This window comes from Thunnus maccoyii, chromosome 7 (assembly GCF_910596095.1).
Source record: "Thunnus maccoyii chromosome 7, fThuMac1.1, whole genome shotgun sequence".
Lineage (NCBI taxonomy): Eukaryota > Metazoa > Chordata > Actinopteri > Scombriformes > Scombridae > Thunnus > Thunnus maccoyii.
Window position 1 is genome coordinate 19,385,589 of NC_056539.1, and position 21,028 is coordinate 19,406,616.

The 21,028-nt window shown below is 37.4% G+C and overlaps 2 protein-coding genes across 2 annotated transcripts; both read right to left on the reverse strand.

The window, feature by feature from the left end:
* Positions 1-2,064: 2,064 nt before the first annotated feature.
* LOC121900812 (5-hydroxytryptamine receptor 3A-like) lies at positions 2,065-9,163 on the reverse strand. The gene is made up of 9 exons (XM_042417354.1): positions 9,109-9,163; positions 7,744-7,904; positions 7,560-7,604; positions 6,920-7,026; positions 6,412-6,581; positions 5,166-5,326; positions 3,814-4,024; positions 3,459-3,668; positions 2,065-2,904 (listed from the first exon to the last, which is right to left on the reverse strand). The coding sequence occupies exons 1-9, from the start codon at positions 9,161-9,163 to the stop codon at positions 2,624-2,626; spliced, it is 1,401 nt and encodes a 466-aa protein (XP_042273288.1). The 3' UTR covers positions 2,065-2,623.
* A 2,274-nt stretch (positions 9,164-11,437) lies between these two features.
* LOC121900548 (5-hydroxytryptamine receptor 3A-like) lies at positions 11,438-19,597 on the reverse strand. Its single transcript, XM_042416960.1, has 9 exons — positions 19,548-19,597; positions 18,753-18,900; positions 18,227-18,271; positions 17,705-17,814; positions 16,717-16,886; positions 16,304-16,464; positions 15,427-15,637; positions 13,782-14,066; positions 11,438-12,362 (listed from the first exon to the last, which is right to left on the reverse strand). Exons 1-9 carry the CDS (start codon positions 19,595-19,597, stop codon positions 12,145-12,147), a joined length of 1,398 nt encoding a protein of 465 aa, XP_042272894.1. The 3' UTR covers positions 11,438-12,144.
* Between the last annotated feature and the right edge of the window lie 1,431 nt (positions 19,598-21,028).

Genomic DNA, 21,028 nt, shown 5'->3' on the forward strand with positions numbered 1-21,028 from the left:
GTAATCAGTTTTTATTGTGATGTCATAGATACTGTATCAGGCCACAGCATCAAATTACATTGGTCTATTACTTTGTACTTCATTCATTTAGCTCTCAAAGTTGCTGCCACTTAAATCTTGTTAGGTTATTGTTGCCTGTGTGAGTGTGACACCACAGCACATTACAGTTCACTGCAGGCTTAGCTCAACTCAAATGAGCTTTAGGTCAGTCAATAATAGAATGGGAGTGAAATAGCAATTTATTCTGATTATCAAACTACAACTGGCTGATAAGGAGTAACAGAGAAGGTTTACATATTAAACAATCTTATTGTCTTGATGATTTGGTTTACAGGGAACTCACAGGTTTATTGATAGAGGCCCAAGAATAGAGCCCTGAAGGACTCCACTCAGATTTATGATCACTAATGGCAACAACATAACATTTGAGATATGACTTTGACGAAGTGATGACTGCACCAGATAATCTTACCTGCTGCTTACTCTTTTATGGTATATTTTATGGAAAACACTATCAAAAGTTGCACTAAAACCCAGCAGCATCTGAAATTGTGTTTCACCTGAATGTTTTCACCTGAAAGTGTTCAGATTAATGACACCTATGCATATCAGGAACAGTGCGCAGTTGCACCAATCCATAGCCTAAGCTCTAACATATGCAGCCCTAAACTAAAACCAGTTTCACCCCACAAACTAGGTCTTACGTAGAGACTAGTTGTCATTAAATATTTACACCTACCAAATGCCAGGTAGAAATGTTGCATAAACTAGCTGAATGAACCAACTGGCAAAGCTAACATTAGCTTGCTAATATCTGACCCATTCAGATTGAAGAGGAAAAGAGGTTATAAGGAACACTTTATATTACATTTCACAGAAACATAGTATACCTCAAATTACAAAATGTTATTCCAATAACGTTAGACTAAATGACCAAATAACAACGGATAGCTCAGCATAACTCACTGTAAACTCACTGATTCATTTTGAATTCAGCACTTCAAGAAAGTGAAATGTGGTGGACAGATAAATGCACCCAGAGATACAATATCACATGCAAAGACAGAAATCAATTCAATCTTCTCTAGGCAAAACAGAAAATATGACAATAATACTGCACTATAAGGCTAAACCTGAAACCTGAACCTGGAGCGTGCAAAAATATCACATCCTTTGGATTTTCACAGAATAACCAGCCCAAGGCCTTCACATAGAAATCAGTCCATAGGCTGTTATTGGCAACTGAGAAAGTTGGGGAAGGTCTAATTTTTTAAGTTATGTTACATCCTGTTCACTCAATAAAAATGGCAATAAAAATGATTAATAATGTAAATTGCTTCACAATTCTTACTTATGACCCCTTTAACCAAAACCAAACCATTACCCTAAAATAAGTCTTTAGTGGTTTGCCTTTTTGTCCCCAAATATGAGGTGAATCCCTGTAATTACACACACACACACTTGATCACATCTACTGTACTTACCACTAATGAACACATGAACATACAAACGGACAGATGACAAATGTGTGTGTGCCCTATCATCTACTAAGATTATGGATGTAGCCTCAAGTCTACATAGGTGGTTTTCAAACTTGAATCTGAAATGGCAGATAAGTGAACAGACTCGTTTGCACCTATATTCCTGTACCAATCCTAATTTTAAGCCTAAAAGTAACTTTTTCCCTGCAAAGGCTTCATTAAAGAGGTGATGAACACATTCTCTCTATTTTCTTGATGAAATTCAAGCCTCATAATGATATAAATGAAAAGAAATACAAAACATACACACACATAATTGCAGTATTTCCAGATGGATCTAGAATAAACACACACAGGAAACATAAGACTTGTTGTTCAACACCTACGATAACCACTCACCCATTTTATTTTTCAATACCTCAACCTATGGGAGTTACAATCTGTACCAGTCTCAAGTGTTGTGGACTGTACTGTCGAACCATGTGCTTATTTTTGGTTTGAAATGTTTTAAAAACATGTGAGACAGTGATCAAGAGTCAACATATTTCCTGCTTAGTGTTAAACTAGGCTTGGGCTCTGCACAGCCAAAAAGATCCTTCTATGAGATTGAAAGCGCACACATGACATTTCAAAATATGGTGCTCTTATGACGCATTTCAAAACAATATTCAGGCGCCCATTAACAGTGTAACAGGTTTTGCTTGCTGTAATCATTCCTCCCATCATGCTGGCCATTAAGGCATCCCTTCCTAATGTGGTACTGATGTCAATGATAGAAAAAATCCACAGTCCTTGTTCTCTGCAAAAATGTATTCTAAAGCTAATCTGAAGGTAATATCAGTCTTCAGCTGTCTGAAATAGTCAAATCATGTGGGTGCCATCCAAAGTTAAAGTCTTTTTGGCACAAAGTTCCTTCTGCTCCTTGATGGTCATGAGGGCAGAGACAAATCATTGTCTGAGAAGTATTGACATTTAAAATAATTCTTATATACAGAAAAATGAATAGGTTAATTTTCTACCAGAACTACTTGGACAATCAAAACGATACTACATGTCATCACTCATTTTGTTAACTATTAGCTCATTCAAACTTTTGTTGGTGATCAACTTATCAATGTGATTTTACTCTCCAGCTAGGTAAATCAGTGCAGTAAGTTGCTAAAAACCCAGATACATACAATGGTAATAAAGCTGACCAAGATGAAGACAATGTAGATGCCAAAAAGCAGACGGTCTATGACTATACCGACCATGTACCACTCCCGCGATGTTTTGCTTCCCTCGCAGTGTTTTTCCATCAGGAGGCGGATGACCCTGAGATCATTGCTCAGCTTCATCAGTTCATCCAGGGCTGGCTCCAGAGGGGGTTTTAATGAAGGTGTGCTACCAGAGATGCTCTGAAACTCATTTGTTGGGATGATGTCTGTATTCATTGCTGGGTATATCAAAAAGTAAGAATAGAGTGATGTTGTGATACATGATGTGACACATTCTTTAAAATTAGGGGTGACTTATAAAAAAAATTGTGACATTCTGACTTAAAAATGTAAAAAATACCCTCAATATCAGAAAAACAATAATGTTAATGTTCAACCTTGACCTTGGAAACTGAGACTGCTGAAGCATCATGTTAGTGTCAGCTGAACCTGCATATTTACACAGAATGAAGGCAATGGATTTTGGCCCCCATTTCTTACAGTGTGGTGACATTCTGGACTTCAGGTTCAGTATGGAGAGAAGGAATTGTTACAGAGACTAAGACCCATTTCCATGTACATAATAGTACATCAGTATTGTATTAAGACAGAATTGAAAAAAACCCAAACCTATCCTTTAAGATTATTTTGTCAAACTACTATTTCCAAGGTCAAAGATGAACTTTCACAATCACTTGTCATTTCTTACATTGTTAATCTCACTAGAACTGTGTTGAAACAAAATCATTAAAATGTAAAATAAACAATAATATTATTATACCTCCAGCAGGTGGGCGAATGGAGACGGTGACACGGTTACTCTTCTTTTTCGGGGGGAGACAAACGACTATAGCTAGATAGTGTAGCACAAGGACGCTGACCCAGTGAGGCACCGCATTGTACTGGCTGGAGCTAAACTGGATATTAGTGATAAATATGGTCTCCAACAGGCTGGCCACCATCAGAGCGAAACTGATTGAGAACGCAACGTCTATAGAAAAAAAGAGGGAAAGTTGAGAAATAATTGATCAAAAAGGAACACTTGATCTAAATATAGAAGATACAGCATGGCCTCCATTTTTAAGTGCTATAGTTTGGCTAATTTTAAATCTACTAATATCAAAGGTGTCACTCACTCAAAATAGGTGTTGTATACCCAGTGACAGGTAGCAGGTCATTCATGATGAGCAGGAAGACCGTGTAGCCCAGGATGAGGGTCATCTTGAAGGCACATCTGTCCACACTATGGGGAGGCAGCAGGAAGCTGAAAATGTCCAATGTGATGAGGAAGCAGCTGGGGATCAGGAGGTTCACCACATACAGGATTGGCCTACGTCTTAAAATGATCTTTGGAGGAGACACAGGTTCAATTAATTCCACAGTTATGTTCATTTCCCTTTTGTAGATGCAAAAGGATTGGCACAGGTTTCTGAGTTAAACCAGAAGTGAGTTATCATACAAACGCTGACTTTTTAAAATGTTATTTTTACTTCAACAAATCACAACTGAATCAATTTTGAGATATTTGTATAACTGCTACATTTGCTAAGAGGCCCCCCTTTATTTGGCAAACAACAAAACTGTGTATTACAATCACCAACTGTTAATGTGAGGGACAGACAGCCTACTTACTCTGCTCGATCTTGGCACTTGTATTGTGTTTTGATATAGCTGGGGCCATAGTTAGGATTTCAGACATACTGAGGTCTTGAGTTGAAGTCCCCCCAGTGCATTGCCTCTGTCAGGAAATTCTAACTGGGCACCAAAAATAAAATCTCTAAAATGTTTTAATCATTTAGATATTTCACATGTCTCCTCTGTATTAAGTCAACTATTGTATTAAGTCAACATGGAGGTCTAAATGATGCCAGGAATACATTTCTGGCAGGGAAATGCCAGCTAACTTTATTATCTTTGTTAGTCTAAAAGGAGGCAAATTTATATATACTGTATATTTGGCCCAAAAACACTGAAATCAGCTGATACAACATCCACTGTTTGTAAAGAAACAAATATTTGCAGAGTTTAAAGAGTTAATTGTTAACTGTTGAATGTAATCTCTTCAAAGATGCTAAAAACCACAAATTCCTAAAAATGTAGAGGACATGACCAAGTGAGGTTGACCACGGCCTTGAAAATATCCAAACATAAAATGAAACAGTCAGTGTGGATACTAAGAAACACTTTTTTCTTGATTGGGTGCAATGACTGACACTATTCCCCAACAATGCAATGCACTAAGGGAATGTACAGCAGCCACTCACAGCTAGAAAAAGTTGTGTGCTCCAGGAACACCTTAGAAAACAAAAAATAACCACAGTATGATTGATGTCTAAAGTATTGTATCATTTCCTATTAGTCAAATCCAGTTACGTTTTTTGATTTCTTAGATGCTAACAGCAGCACACTATAAAGACAAGTAAAGAATAGTCTATATTATAGCATGTAGTGTGGAGTTATAATAATTAAAATAAGTAGAAGTGCTTACAAAGTATTTGATCTCAGAGTAGCTTCTCTCATCTAACACCAGAGTAGATGTGGACACTTTGATGTCGACAAGCTCCCACTCTCCATTGGTCTTTATCACTTCTCTGGACTCCTTCAGGATCTCCTCAGATGTGGCGCCTTGATTCATCGTTATTTCTGAAGCTTGAATAACATTTAACAGCAGTTTTGTTTTAAGTTATTAGACACCCAATTTGTGTTGTTAATGATCTTTAGTTGGTGTGTGGAGTTTGTTTACAACAATTACTCAATAGTATTAAAATAACTGTGACATTTAAGTTAAAATAAAACATTTAATGGCTTTTTTAAATTTTTTTTTTACAGTGGACCTGAGAGCTCAACATATCTTAATCTTTCAGACCAGTGTGTAGGATTTAGTGGCATCTAGCGGTGAGGTTGCAGATTGCAACCAACTGAATACTCCTCCCCTCACCCTCCCCTTCCAAGCATGTAAGAGAACCTACAGTGGCTGTGAAACTTGTGAAAAACGAAAGACCCTCTCTAGGGCGAGTGTTTGGTCTGTTTTTCTGAGCTACTGTAGAAACATGGTGGTGCAACATGGTGGACTCTGTGGAAGAGGACCCACTTGCCAAATTTTTTTTCCAAAGTCATGACCCACCCTACTCTGCCTCTGATTGGCTAGTGCTTGTTGCCTTCATTGGTTGGGTTGGGTAGGTTTAGGCATGAGGAGTGAGATTGGTTAGAGTTAGGGTAAGAATATCAGAGTAAGCCAATCAGAGGCAGAGTAGGGCAGGTCACGACTTTGCCATCCTGGGAAAAATAATATTGCATGTAGATATAAAGGGCTCATTCTAAAGTAACAAAAACACAATGACTCTTATTTTCAAGTGATTATACACTTATTAAAACATACTTGTGAGTATTATATTCCATTTCTGCCAAATCCATTTTGCTAGATGCCACTACATTTTACACACTGCACCTTTAAATGCAGTAAAGCCATTACTGAGGTGTTTTTGAAAACACATTGCAGTTGTCTATATTAATGTACATACATCTATTCACTCTTATTGGAATTGGTTTGACACTTTTCACAGTTGAATTTTTGAACTGATCTGAATGTGAGATGTATAACACACTTATGGTTAAATATTAAAAATTGCAAAAAAATAGAGCCCACGGTACACTTGTCAACTCCAATCAATCAATGCTGAACACTAGGTATTTTGAACTTTTTAAGGAATGTATTTTATATTTGACAGCCTTACCAAAGTGTAGATGTGATCCAAAGGTCAGAGTACAGTTTTGGATATCGAAGGGGAAAGTGTAGATTATTAATCGGCAGGAACTGATCACTCTGACTGGCTTATCATCATAAACATGACCTGTGTTGTATAAGTAGAGATAGGGACTTTCGCGAGATTTGTCCTCGTCCATGCTGCAATAGAGCAGAATTGAATTAAAAACATTTTAATTGCACATACACAGTCTTAATTACTAAGGAGAGACAACTCAGCTCACTGTTGTTCTTGATTATTTACATTTGTGTTGTAATTTAACTAAAATGGGGTGTTTAAAATTTTAAATGTAATATTTCTACACTTGCTTTACAGGGATGATCAATTTTAACAAGTCTGAAAACTTCTCAGGATGATGACATTTCACATTTTCATCTTGCTTCAAGGTTAATTTCTCTGATTCGACAATCAGCCCTCTAACGTTCATCTGTGATGAAGCTGATAAAGTTCACAGACTAATCAACACTTTTAAACTTACAACTCTGAGATTTGGACATCTGGACTCCAAAGCTTTTCCCGAGGGACAGAGACTCTTTTGGTTCCACATTCCTTCTCATCCCAGCTCAGTCCCTCTATATCCCACTCCTGCATTAGACAACGATATCAATGTGATGTACAGCTTAGAAAATGCAATACTTTAAATGAGAAAAAATATGAGGAGTTTCATTCCAAAATACCATATATCCATTTCCAAAAGCCTTACCTGATGATGAAGATGAGCATATAAAGCATTTTAACACTTTTCACTAAAACATCTTTAGGCAGCCATTCATTAAAGTAACAAGTTAATTCATTTTATTTAAATATATTTCAATTTCTTTATTTTTAACAAGTTACTTAAAGGTATGTACATGTCATTTGGGATAAAACTCTGCAATTTATTAGAAAAGCTAGGTGTAGAGTTAGTTAAGTAATTTCTGACTTTGACAAATCCCCATGGTATTATAAACACCCACCTCCACCCTTGAGATTAGCCCATTTCAATACAAACAAAAATGTATGCAATCAGAATAATTTGATCTGTGCTACAATACATGAAAAATCAACACATTGTAGCTTTAATTAGACATAGACTTCTGAATTAATTGATGTTTTTTGTCAGTGTCCTCAAAACTTACCAGGACTTGCCATAAGAATGTTGTCAGGGTTTGGGCTTTTTCATTCTGCAAATGAGACATATTGTTCATTTAATTAGAGCCAGTAATACAGATCAATTATGAATTCAAATCAAAGATTGTTAAAAACTTAATTGAAAAAGGTATGCTTATGTGCAGGCATGAATAGATGTTTACATAGACTCACCACTCCTAAAATTCCCACCACAGTGATGCTGACGGTTACATTAATTGGATCTGAAAACCTTTTTACGGGCCGCACCAGTTTTTTTGGAAATAAATCCTTCTCAAATGCATTGAACAAGGATTCAGGGCTTGAGCTGGTACAATTCAATGCTGCTACAAAACCTGAGTTAAAGGAGAGAATGTAGAAAAAAAATGAATGAGTTGCTCAAATAGGTGCACATGAAAATATTCAGTCTTGATTCTTTTATTGGTATGGGAACAGAGATGCAGATCTTTCTTTGTCTGCAGTACACAATATGGGTATTGTGCGGGTACCTAGATTGGCTGTGGTTATTGTGTTTATTTCATCCTGTTATCCTAAGATAATACATGAACTATCTTATTAATCAGAGTTGTTTTCTCATAAAAAGTATTTATCTTGAAAAAAAAACAAGGGTTGTTATCGCAAGAAAATACGATAATGTGCACACTTGATGGGCTCTTGGCTGGGCGTCACATCCAGGGTGCATATGGAAACTCTGGGATCTTTGGGTACATTAGGGGTTGATAAGGGTCCGGTAGCAGTCATGGCCAATACATGAGATAAAATAACACATGACCCTGAGATAATGGGATAAAATAAAATTATTGCAACCACAGCCCTTCTTAGTTTCCATAGTATGGTGGGAGAAAAATGCAAATATTCAAGAGACAGTCACTAAATTGCCTCTTCACTGCGATACATCCTAAAACTCAGATCTGCCTTTAAAGTCACATCTGCATGTCAGTCAGAAACCTAAAAAGAAGTTTATAAGTTGTAACTAAAGGCTTTATTCATGGTAGATTATCCAGAGTTTTTCCACACACACCCAAAAGTAGTTCTCATGTACAGCTCATTAGTGGTCTATGAACTATAAGTAAATGACTCAATAAAGCCATTAGTTACATCTTATCAACCCTTTATAAATGGAGCCTTATTAGAGGGTAGTACTGTTTTTAAAATCAGCCTTGTGCCTGAGAATTTTGATATTTTTTAAATAACCAAAATAAACAGATACATTTCCTACTTTTCTTTTGGAAATGATGAAGGAATTCATGATAGAAGCAAGGACTGAAACAGTATTCATTAATGTGCCATGTAGCTGTTATAAAACTCACTTCAAGGAAACTGCATATATTAATCTGTACCCTATTTTTTCTTGCATTTTATAATTACATTAATTTGTAAAGTGAGAAAAGGCAAGCATTTCATTATGTTTCACTTTAGTTTCTAGTTTAGTGTGCAGGACCAGATGCAATTAAACTAGCAGCTTGCAGTGATTCAGCTTTTAACAGATCTCCTTATCTTTGCTTATTTTGTTCATAATCAAAATTTCTTTCACCTTACCGTGAAGCAGCATGAAACAGAAGACGATTAGCTCAGCTCGCTTAACCTCTGTCATTTTCAGTCTCAGTTAAGCCTTCAATATGATAAGTGCCTCAGGTTGTAAAGAAAGAAATCAACAGTCTGCTCCACCAGATCGCGCTGAGATGTTCTGCTGGAGCAACATGAATTTGTTGGCTGTTGGATAAAATTAATGACCTCCTTGATAGGCTAATATTGACCCTGGAATACAGTTCAAACTGTTGCAAGACTTAAGCCTTTAGGGTATCCCCAGTTGCTCGCAGAGATCCATCCATCTAGCCTTTGTTTGCCTAATGTGTGGATCTTTAGCTTCATCCTCAGGTGGGGGTTGTATCAACAACTTCACTTGTATTTGTGACAGTTAAGGCCCAAACAAACACAATAGTTTACATGTGGCTGATTGTTCTGTTAATATGCCTCCTAGGGTACTACATAAATGATTAGAGGTGGGGGGTTGTTTCTTTTTCTTTTTTGCTGAAGCCAGGGTAGTCTTCCCATTAAATGTATTGTGACTCATCATGTAATCAGTTTTGATTTGTGATTTCATAGATAACGTATCAGGCCACAACACAATGTGATGTAATTCTACAACCTTACATTTTTATGATTTGCCTCTTTATTAATGGTGATACAAATGGGACTGTCTCTCCCTCAGATTACATTTTCATACAGTCCCCAGGGATCACGGAAAAAGTCAAGGTCAAGACTCCAGTAACTGAAAAACATAAGGTCCACTAATTTGACCGATAAAGCAGATATTGCTGAATCATGCTCCTCTTTACATTGGTACAGAAACATGCCGTTCAATAGCATTTAGTATAGAAGTTTTCCCCTGCGCTATGTCTTTCACCGCTTATAGACTGCAAATTATGGTACAGTATGCATAGAATTTGCAGAGGAGAGTCTAGAGTCCAAGACTCTTGTTCTCACTCCAAAATTCAGTCAGATATTTGTTCTTGTTGGTTGTTCTCTGAGGAGATAGGATTTAATTTGCATCATTAATTAATGAAATATTTGTAACTGATCTAATTCTGAATCAGCACTAGCTGGCATTCTTAGCCATGCATCACAATTAACATATATTGAGCAAGGTTTAATAGAACAACATTGAGATAATAATAATAATAATAATAATAATAATAATAATAATAATAATAATAATAATAATAATAATAATAATAAACAACTTTATTTATATGGCATTTTTCAAAACATAAAGAGATTAAAAATCTAGGAGCCCTAACTGCAAAGGCTCTATCACCTTTGTGTCCAAGTCTGGACCTTGGAACAACAAGAAAAGACGCATCCAAGGCTCTCAGGGAGCACTAAGGGACACGCGGCAGTAAGAGATCTGATATATAACTTGTGGTGAGGCCTCTCTGGACTTTGTAAGTATTCAAAACTTTTGAATCAATTCGAAGAGCAACAGGTAGCTAGTGTAGGGAAGCCAGGATTGGCGAAATGTGATCATGATTCATGATCATGATTCCTTGTCCCAGTTAAAATCCTTGCATCAGAGTTTTGAATCTGGAGATCCCAGATTTTAGAAGAAAGAAAGTGTCTGATCCTTCAAGTGTTTAATGAGATATTGAAAACATGTGCTTACAGTTTTCTGGTTCAATAAGTGATAATGCACAAAGGTGTGTCCTCAAATGAGAATGCAGAGTTGAAGACTTCTGAGACCTAAAATTAGAATTTCATCCACCAACTATTACTTTCCTGTATCAGGACACCTCAGAGGGTGTTATCACAAAACTATACTGTGTTTAACAAATAATTGATGCAATCAAAAAGATTTACTGAAGACAGAATGCCACATATGCTGTGATACATCTGTCTATTACTTAGTACTTAATCACTTAGCTCTCAAAGCCGCTGTCACTTAAATCTTGTTAGGTTATTGTTGCCTGTGTGAGTGTGACACCACAGCACATTACAGTTCACTGCAGGCTTAGCTCAACTCAAATGAGCTTTAGGTCGGTCAATAATAGAATGGGAATGAAATAGCAATTTATTCTGATTATCAAACTACAACTGGCTGATAAGGAGTAACAGAGAAGGTATTTTATATATTAAAACAATCTTACTGTCTTGATGATTTGGTCTACAGGGAACTCACAGGTTTACTGATAGAGGCCCAAGAATAGAGCCCTGAGGGACTCCACTCAGATTTATGATCGCTAATGGCAAAAACATAACATTTGAGATATGACTTCGACCAACTGACAACTGCACCAGATAATCTTACCTGCTGCTCTCTCTTTTATTGTATATTTTATGGTAAACACTATCAAAAGTTGCACTAAAATCTAGCAGCATCCGAAACTATGTTTCACCTGAATCAGTGTTCAGACAAATGCCATTTAACACCTTATCAGGTGGTATGATGTGGTCAAAAGCCAGATGAACTGCACATACATTTCTAAGCAACTGAAAACATTTTTTAAAAAGCTGGTAGGCAGAGTGTAAAAAGATTGACAGCACTGAATGTTGACATTGCAACCAATATTTTTGGTTGGTGGTGACAATGATCTGGTTCCATTGTGTGACAGAGAAATTTAGGGTGACTAATATTTTTTGTTTTTTTGCTGAAAAAACAAACAAACAAATCATAATTTCTGACAGGAGGAGGGGGTCAGGGGTTAAGTGAGTTGGGGTGTTTGGTGGCACATCAAAAGCAGCAAATAAGGTATGGGAACTGTAAATATTCTTGTTGTTGTTGATGATGATGATGATGATGATGATGATAATGATTATACAGTCATTGTTCCAAAACCCCCATACTGCATTTACTTTTTGGTCCATCCTCCATGACTTCAAAAGGGGTAGTACTGTATGTACATGTTATTTTTTTCTGAAAAATCAAACCCAGAAAACAAACTTTAAACAAACATTACAGAAGTGATAACTGATAACCATTGGCAGAGGCCTTGTTTTGCTTTCTACTTATACAAATTTAATGTAGGCACCCTTCACTGAATTTATTGCAGCCCTGGTTCATATTGTTCCCCTCTTCAGTTAGGACTGACTGATCCAGATGCACCACATGGAGATGATGACCAGAGCGTAGCAGGAGATCAGCAGCAGATAGATGCGGAAGAGCAGGAAGTCGAGGACGTATCCAACGTGACACCACTGGTCCTGCAGCTCGCTCTCCTTCTGCAGTGAGGTGAGATGGGCACGAAGATCGCTCAGGTACAGGCAGATCTGTTGCAGTTCGGGCAGAGTTGCTGTACCTGGCAGAGGAGTGGCGACATGAGGGATCACAGTTAAATAGTACAGTAGAGTAGGTTAAAAGTATGCATATCAGGAACATAAGGTGGCTGTACCAGTCCGTAGCCTAAGTTCAAACTTAGTCTAGTTATGACGTAGACCTGAATGGAGATTTACGCATCACTAAACTAAAACCAGTTGCTCCACACAAACTAGTTCTTACGTAAAGACTAGTTGTCATTAAATATTTACACCTACCAACTGACAGGTGGAAATGTTGTGTAAACTAGCTGAATGAACCAACTGGCAAAGCTAACATTAGCTTGCTAATATCTGACCCATTTAGATTGAAGAGGAAAAGAGGTTATAAGAAACACATTTCACAGAAACACAGTATACCTTAAATTACAAAATGTTATTCCAATAACGTTAGACTAAATGACCAAATAACAACGGTTAGCTCAGCATGATCTGCACTGTTTGATGTCTGTCTTTAACAGAAATATCTTTTGTCGTTGCTGTATTTGTCTGACAATTGCCACAGACACAAAGGTATTTATGAAAGGATAATAAACAAAAGAAAACAAACAGTTCATACCGCTGTATATGCGCTGTATATATATATATATATATATATATATATATATATATATATATATCATATATTTTGTTCATACAGTCTGTTGCCAGTTGCTGTTAAGTTCAGATATGTACAAAATTAGGTCTATACATGTACTGCTGTTAATAGCTCAGAAGACACCTATTTCGAACAGTAGTAAATATGGTTATATGGCTTTGCTGCCTCTTAATAAGCTTTTAACAACGTACTGTGCATCACGGCTGAGCTAACATTGCTGCTCTCAGTCACCAGTGAGGGCAACACCACTACTAAAAGCTGCTGATTCAGTTGGTGACAATGGCTATTCAGTATAGTCAGGTCAGTTTGAAGATTCAGTGTTAAAGATTTGTTTGTACCTATACTGAACACCTGTTAATAATGTAAAATGGGGAGATTTTAGATTACATTTCACAAAAACAACACAATATACCTCAAATTACAAAACATTACACCAATGAAAAAATGACCAGATAACATAAATTAGGTCAGTGCTATCATACTTCCTTTTCAGGCTAAACTGTATGAATACTACTAGGTGGCTAACATTAACCATATCTCTATATTTGTGTATATATAAATAACACAAAGTCATACCTACATTTACTAATTAGCAGTTGAAGTTGGAAGTTCTGTTACAGTGCGTGATGCTACATCCTGTTTACATAGCTGATTGCTCTTGGATGGGGCTACAGACGTTTCCCATCAGCAGATTTTTTAAATAGATGAACTCTATTAAAATCTCCAATTGCCTCTAGTATTTTCAAGATCAGCACTGAGCAGCTATGGTTGGCAAAAGTATTGACAATATTCAATATTCAATTACCAGCATTGCTGTTTGGATGCTGGTCAGGTGTCTGGCTGACTGGTTGGATGGACAGGCCTGAACCGTTCAAGCTTTCAGGTTTATCCTTTTGAGGTATAGAAGGAGGCTGGATGTCCTCCTGCCAGCGGTAACAGATGAGGTTGGCTATGTGCTTGAGGACAACCACCCTCACCCAGTGCGGAACCTCTTGGAATTTCATGGAGTTGTGGTGGAGAACATTAGTAATGATGACGGTCTCCAGTAGACTGATTACCATGAGGGCCAGACACACGGAGAAATAGATACCTGAATTGAAAGATTGAATGATACACATTTAAGAGACCATGCGCACAATATTTTAAGATTTTTCATTTTCAGTTGTCTCCCAAAGCAGAAAGCGACCATAGCATATGGTCCAGATATGGTCCAGATCCATTGATTTCTTTTGCAAAGTACTCAAATTTCTGGCTTACAAATTTTTTTTTCAAGATTGTACTGTGTTTTTGACAAAAACACACTATGGTATAGCCTCATCACTAGAAGTTGTAATGGTGTCTTTTATAACTAGCCAGGCTGTTTTTTTTTCTAGCTCTGCAAAACTGGCTTCACTGCCTGTCTTCAGCAGTCCCTAAAAATGTGTTATACTGCTATTGCCCCAAAGCAAAACATGTTAATATAGTGAAAAGCGGTGCAATAATATGGGTAGATTTGGGTGCTGCCTTTACATGTTGGGATGACTTTAAGCAGCAGTGTGGCATCAGAACCAATACAGAGATGACAGGTATAGAATCTAGTGAAGAAAAACTAAAGTGAGATACCTCATGTGGGTGTTGCTTTTGAGTTCGATAGCCATTACAGGAGATTTCTAAAATGTATGTTTTATGCATAAATAAACAGGTTTGCATTATATTATATATTTCATACAATTAATTCATATCAGTCCCTTTTATCCTGAAACCCACACTTAAACATCTATGTGGCACATGTAGTTGCTTGGGGCATGAGAATTTTGGGATGTAAAAACTGAATTATTGAACAATGAATGTTGGAAAAACTCTGAAAAATCTCAGCCAGATTTGTAATCTGACCATATTGATTACTTTCAGTAATTATCTCTGTGTCTGTTGTCTGTTGCAATTTCAGAAAGCTGGACAGTGTTTTTAAAAATCAATTTCACTAAAGCAAAGGGGAAAAAACTTAAAGCTGCATTAATTGATTTGGCCATTTGGGGGCAGTGGAACAAACTATAAAAACACCACTATCATCACGTTCTGAAGTTACTAGAAACATGTGAAGTTATTGGAACAGGTGCTTTTTTACACATCCAGCAGACATTAGGTTTCATCTGGATTTGTGTGTCTTGCAATCTGATGAACACGAGTCTGATATTCAGTCTCCTTTTAGCTGCTAAATGCAAATAAAGGTGCAAAAATGCTCCATATATCTGAGGGAAACTGCACAGTTAGGTCACAATTCTCTGTGGGGTTATCCTTTCAAATAACACATAGTCATTTGATCCATTGTTAATATGAAAATATTGTGTAGTGCACTTTTAAGGAAACTGATTCACATTGTGGATTATAATGATGTTAGTGATGGTATAACCCTTAATCCAGGCTGTGTTCATGCCTGGGTTATGTCACCTCTACACATTACCACCTCTGACCTATGATGGGCGTGCCATTTGCTGTACTGGGCAGCAGGTCGTTCATGATGAGCAGGAAGACAGTGTAGCCCAGGATGAGGGTCATTTTGAAGGAGGCGCGGTCCACACTGTGGGGGGGCAGGTAGAACGACAGGATGTCGATGAGCATGAGGAAAGAGCTGGGGATCAGCAGGTTGACCACGTAGAGCACTGGACGGCGCTTTATGACCACCTAGTAAACGAGGAAGGGATGTCCAGTTTAGATGCATCTTTATGAAGTGAAGACTAATTTATGGGTTGACAACAGTAGCCTATGTATTAAAAACACCCCCTTAACCTAAAGTATCAAACCAAGTGGCAACTACCACGGCTTGAGGTTAAAGCAAATGCAGAAGTACCTTAAAGTGCAATGCCACCGAAGGTCGCTAGATGCTGGCTCCAATTGACTCCCATTCAAAAAGCGTCAACTTCTCTCTACAAATGCTTAGTCAATCATTTTTTCAACAAGTCATTATGGTCACAATTGCCAAATTCAGGCCCTCTAATAAGTGTGCTGGTGGTCATTTTGGAAATTATTGCTCCGTTAATAAGATTTGAAGACTTACAATAGCTTTGATGTCTGCTGTGTGGGCATTGATTGATAGCTGTGATCAATGTTCACTCACATGCTGCTCTCCCCGACCGGGACTTGCACTGAGTTGGACTATTGTTGCAATGTTTCTGTAAGTTTAATGTTACTTGATTGTGATACCTGCCCTCTTAGCACAAATTAGCTAAAGTAGCTGACGCTGGTCCAAGTGTGCACCACTCAGTGTTCCCAGTAATCTAGCGTTCACTTCGGTTGGAGGTAGTGGGGTGTGTTTACAGAGCGTGAAAAGCAACACCCTGCATTCCTAACCCAGAAAGTGATGATGTCCCACTCATCGATCCCAAACTGGAGGATGGAGGTTTCTCCCAGTATGTCCACAAGTTCCCACTCTCCACTGGCCTCCAAGTAACGCTTTGAGTTTCCAGACATCTCTTTAAAGGTCAGGGCTGGGCTCACCCTCACATCCCTTACTGTGAAGGAGAGGCACACAATGAGAGAGGAAAGCTAGCTGACTAGATTTACAGTACAATCTAAGCTAACCTAAATATATAGCCTAGTTAGCTAAAGGCTGAGTGAGTCTGACTTATTACATAAAGATTTTCTGTAGAAGTTCCCATTTTTTGACCCTTTGCCACTATTGAGCCAACTTTAGGTTCAGTAGCCTATGACTAGATGAGTTTATGACTGTATGATTTTGTGAATGTGAAGAAGTCTGTTCTTACTGGTGTGCATGTAGGAGCCAAAAGTAAATGTGCAATTCTGCACATCAAAAGGAAAACTGAAGATCTCCAGGTTGCAGGCTGAAACAAGTCGGAGCATCCTGTCCCAACGAATGTGACCTGTGTGGTTGATGTAGACGAAAGGACATGCTTGGGAGACATCATCATCCACACTGGAGGGTGCAGGTGTGAAGATGCAGTAAAAGAAGCAGAAACACAATCACAGAAAAACACAATGAGCTGAGAATGAGTCCTATGGGGAAATTAAAATATGAGGTAAAATCATGTGGAAAATTCATACTTTTTTTGCTCTTTCAGCTTTGCATGCTGGGTTTTCTGACATTGTTTTACAGAGAAAATGATTTGACATTAAAAAAGCTAATAGATGTAACCCAAAGCAGTTTTGCACTCACTAAGATCAACTACTTCCCCTGACTTTCTGGTTCTGGATATGGTAAATACTGTAAGCCATTTTGGAATGTGATTCAAATTCTGTGCATCTCCATCCCAGATCTGAAAAAAACATTACTGTAACTCTCTGAGGGCTCGGCATGCTTCTTTTCTTCAACACTGACATAATGTCCAGAGGATGACCCCAGCCCATTGAAACTCTGAAACTCATTGGAGTTACTGCAACCAGTAGCAGACCTCTTTGTGCTCAGGGAAAAAATACACTGTTGGCTGTGGTTTCCCTTGAGAATGAGCAATGCAAATCCCCAGAGATGACAATTTTGCGCAACCAGTGTAGCTTCTGGGACTGATGAATATGTTTGATGTAAATGCTTCACAGGATCAGGACACAGCAGTTTTTATATTTGGGCTTCTAGATTGTCTGTCAGGGCATCAACATTAACCAATAGTAGGCTAGACCTCATAGACCTAGAGTTAACAGCGGTGTGCCTTTACAGCTGAGTAAAACAAGCTGTTTTGTTTCTGTGTATGTGACCCTCAAGGATCCATCAAAAAAGGAAAATATAACTGGAGAACTTACAACTCATAGATGATGATGTCTGGAGACCAGAGTTCCTTCACAGGGAGAGAAATCCTGGTGATGCCGTCACACTCATCAGGGTCCCAAACCAGGAACTCATGGTTCCAGTACTGCAACAAATTAATCAGGAATAATTCACCGTCACATTTTGATAATCTTAAAATATTTGCAAAGCTGTAACCATGCTCACTGTAAACAAATATTTTAAATTATTTATCTTCAGTACACTTTACACTACCATATTGGACTGACATTTATAAATTCAAAACAGCAGATGTTCTCTGTTAATGTAGTAAATACTGGCTCTTATAATGTTAGAAAGTGGTAAGTCCAGAAAGAGAGTCTGAAAAATGTCAAAAGTCACAAAAAACCTTTCCATACTCCCATTAACAACTGCTTCCAGGAGGTTGAAAGGATAGGTGTGTGAGAGTGTTTTTATCCAAAGTCTTTTTCAAAAACAAGTTTTGCATTACAGTTTATCCTAAGCATTATTACATGATTATGCCTTTCAATGCCACTTACCAGTCTCAGCCACAGGAAAGTAGTGAGTATCTGGGTCTTCTCATTCTGAAATACAGTAAACAACATGGGTAAACCTCATGTGAAGCCGATTGTTACCTGTTAAACCATGTCAGAGTCAAGTCAAGCTACAGTATGTTTTTATAATGATACAGAAAAATAATTATCAATACAAATTGTCAGTGATGCATATTTAAACCTTGTTGTTGTAAGCCTGTTTGCTTCTAAATTACTTCCTAGTGGAGGTCCTCTGCACTGCAGCTGCATTTAGGTAATCCTGGTATTTTTTTTTTTTGGATAAATAAATTGTAACTGTAAAGGCTCATTTACACCATCAGTTTCTTGTAGGCAGGTGCATAGGAGGAAATGTCCATCGGCAAGAGAAGAGAGAATTCCTGCACACTGTCCTTTTACTTGCAAAACATGCTCAATGTTTTACCTAAAACGTTATATCTTTAGTAAAAGGACAGTGTGGAAACTCTCTCTTCTCTTGCCTATAAATAAATAAATTGTGAATTGGCTAACTCACCACCCCCAGGACAGCATACAGCGTGAAGGAGATGTTGGCTATGGTGGGATTACTGAGGTTCACAGCCGGCCTGAAGGACTTAAGATCAAACACAGCCTGCATGGACTCATGGGTTGGACCACCGTGGCCTTCTTTACAGGACAGTTTACTGTAACATAGAGACACTGACAAAAAAGGAGTGGGTGAGTGAAGCGTCTTCAAAAAAAATTTTTTTTTTGGCAGAGACTTTTTATGCCTTTACTAAATAGGGAGAGTAGAGAGAGAAGGGGAGGTTTAAAGGTTAATAAACATATTAATTATTATTGATAATTTGGACATTAATTGAAAATTAAACATTTATTATGTAGCATAGGGCAAATGCATTGTGATGACTGACTTGTCATAAGGACATCCTGTTACATCTAATTATTTGAACATGTTCCTTAGAAAAATAATATATTATGATTCATTACTCTAATTAGTTGGAAGATTAATTTTGAATTCAGCACTTCAAGAAAGATGTGTTGGACAGATAAATGTACCTAGAGATACAATATCACATGCAAAAACAGAAGTCAATTCAAAGTTGCATAGGCAAAACAGAAAAGATGACAATTATATCATCACACCATAAGGGTAAACCTGAAACTGCCAGGATAAACCATTACAGTGACATATAGTGACAGCACTGCTTATTACTCACATGAGAAGGAAGAGAAAGTTTTCAGTAGCAGAGCTACAAAATGCCTGAGTCAAGACAATCTGACGCATACATAAAGAAAATAAATGAATACAAGTCAGTCATTATTACCTGACATTAAGAGTAAACCTGAGATGAGGGTGATCCTCTGCTGTGACGAACACATGCTGGATGTGTCTGCCGGACCAAAATATTAATCCTTCATGACCACCGATCTAATCATTTGTAAAGCAAAGATAGCTCCTACTGCCAGAGTACATGCACACACACTTGTTTTCGCATTGGCTCATATAAAGTCTCTGGAGATTTACTTGAACCTTAACCACAACCACAACATCTCTTACCCCAACCCTTAACCAAATCTAACCTTAACCGTAAGTCTTAAACCTAAAATTTAGTGGTTTGCTTTTTTGTCCCCAAATATGAGGTGAATCCCTATAAATACACACACATACTTGATCACTTCTACTGTATTTACCATTAATAAGCATGAACACACAAACAGACAGATGACAAATGTGTTTTTGTGCCCCATCATCTACTAAGGTTATAGATGTAGCCTCAAGTCTACATAGGTGTTTTTTCAAACTTGCATCTGAAATTGCAGATAAGTGAACAGACTCATTTACACTTGTATTACTTTATCGATTATTTTAAACCTAAAAGTAACTTTTTACCTGCAAGGACTTCATTAAAGAGGTGATGAGAACCCTAAAAAAATCCACTTTGATGGATCTCTCTATTCTTTAGAAGACATTCAAGCCTCATATATATCATCATATAAATGAAAAGAAATACAAAACATACACACACAAAATTGTAGTATCTTCAGACAGACCTAGATTAAAAACACACACAGGAAACAAGAGTTGTTGTTTAACACCTTCAGTAACCACTCATCCATTTTATTTTTCAACACCTCCACCTATGGGAGTTACAATCTGTGCGCACATGACACATCAAAATATAGAGTCTATATTAAGCATTTCAGAATCCCTCCTAGGAATCATACTGAAACTTAAAATAAGGTAAAATACATTGACCTCAGAGTGCTGAAAACAATAAATATCAGTTAAAGGAAAGGTTCACAATCATCCAAGTCTGTCTTACAATATTCAGGTGCACATTAACAGTTAAACAGGTTTTGCTTGCTACAATCATTCCTTGTGTGTAAAGGGCCATTAAGGGATCCCTTCCTAATGCACTTCCAATGTAAGTGATGTAAATAATACACAATCCTCGTTCTCTTCAAAAAAAAATCCAAATCCAATATTTCATATCTAATCTGAAGTTAATATACTGTAAGTCTTCAGCTGTCTGAAAAAGTTAAATCATGTGGGTGACTTTCAAAGTTAGTATTTTTGGTACAAAGTTCCCTCTGGTCTTTGATGATCATGAAGGCAGAGACAAAGCATTGCCTGAAAGTTTTGATATTAATAAGTATTAAAGGTAAATTCTGGTTTATTTCAACCTAGATGTGGCCATTGTAGCTTTATGTGTCATGCTAACTTTGCACTCACCAGCTCCATTGCAGAGATTTGGGGAAACGAGGATTCGCACAAAACAAAATATAAAGTAATGTAAGTTATGTTTTTCT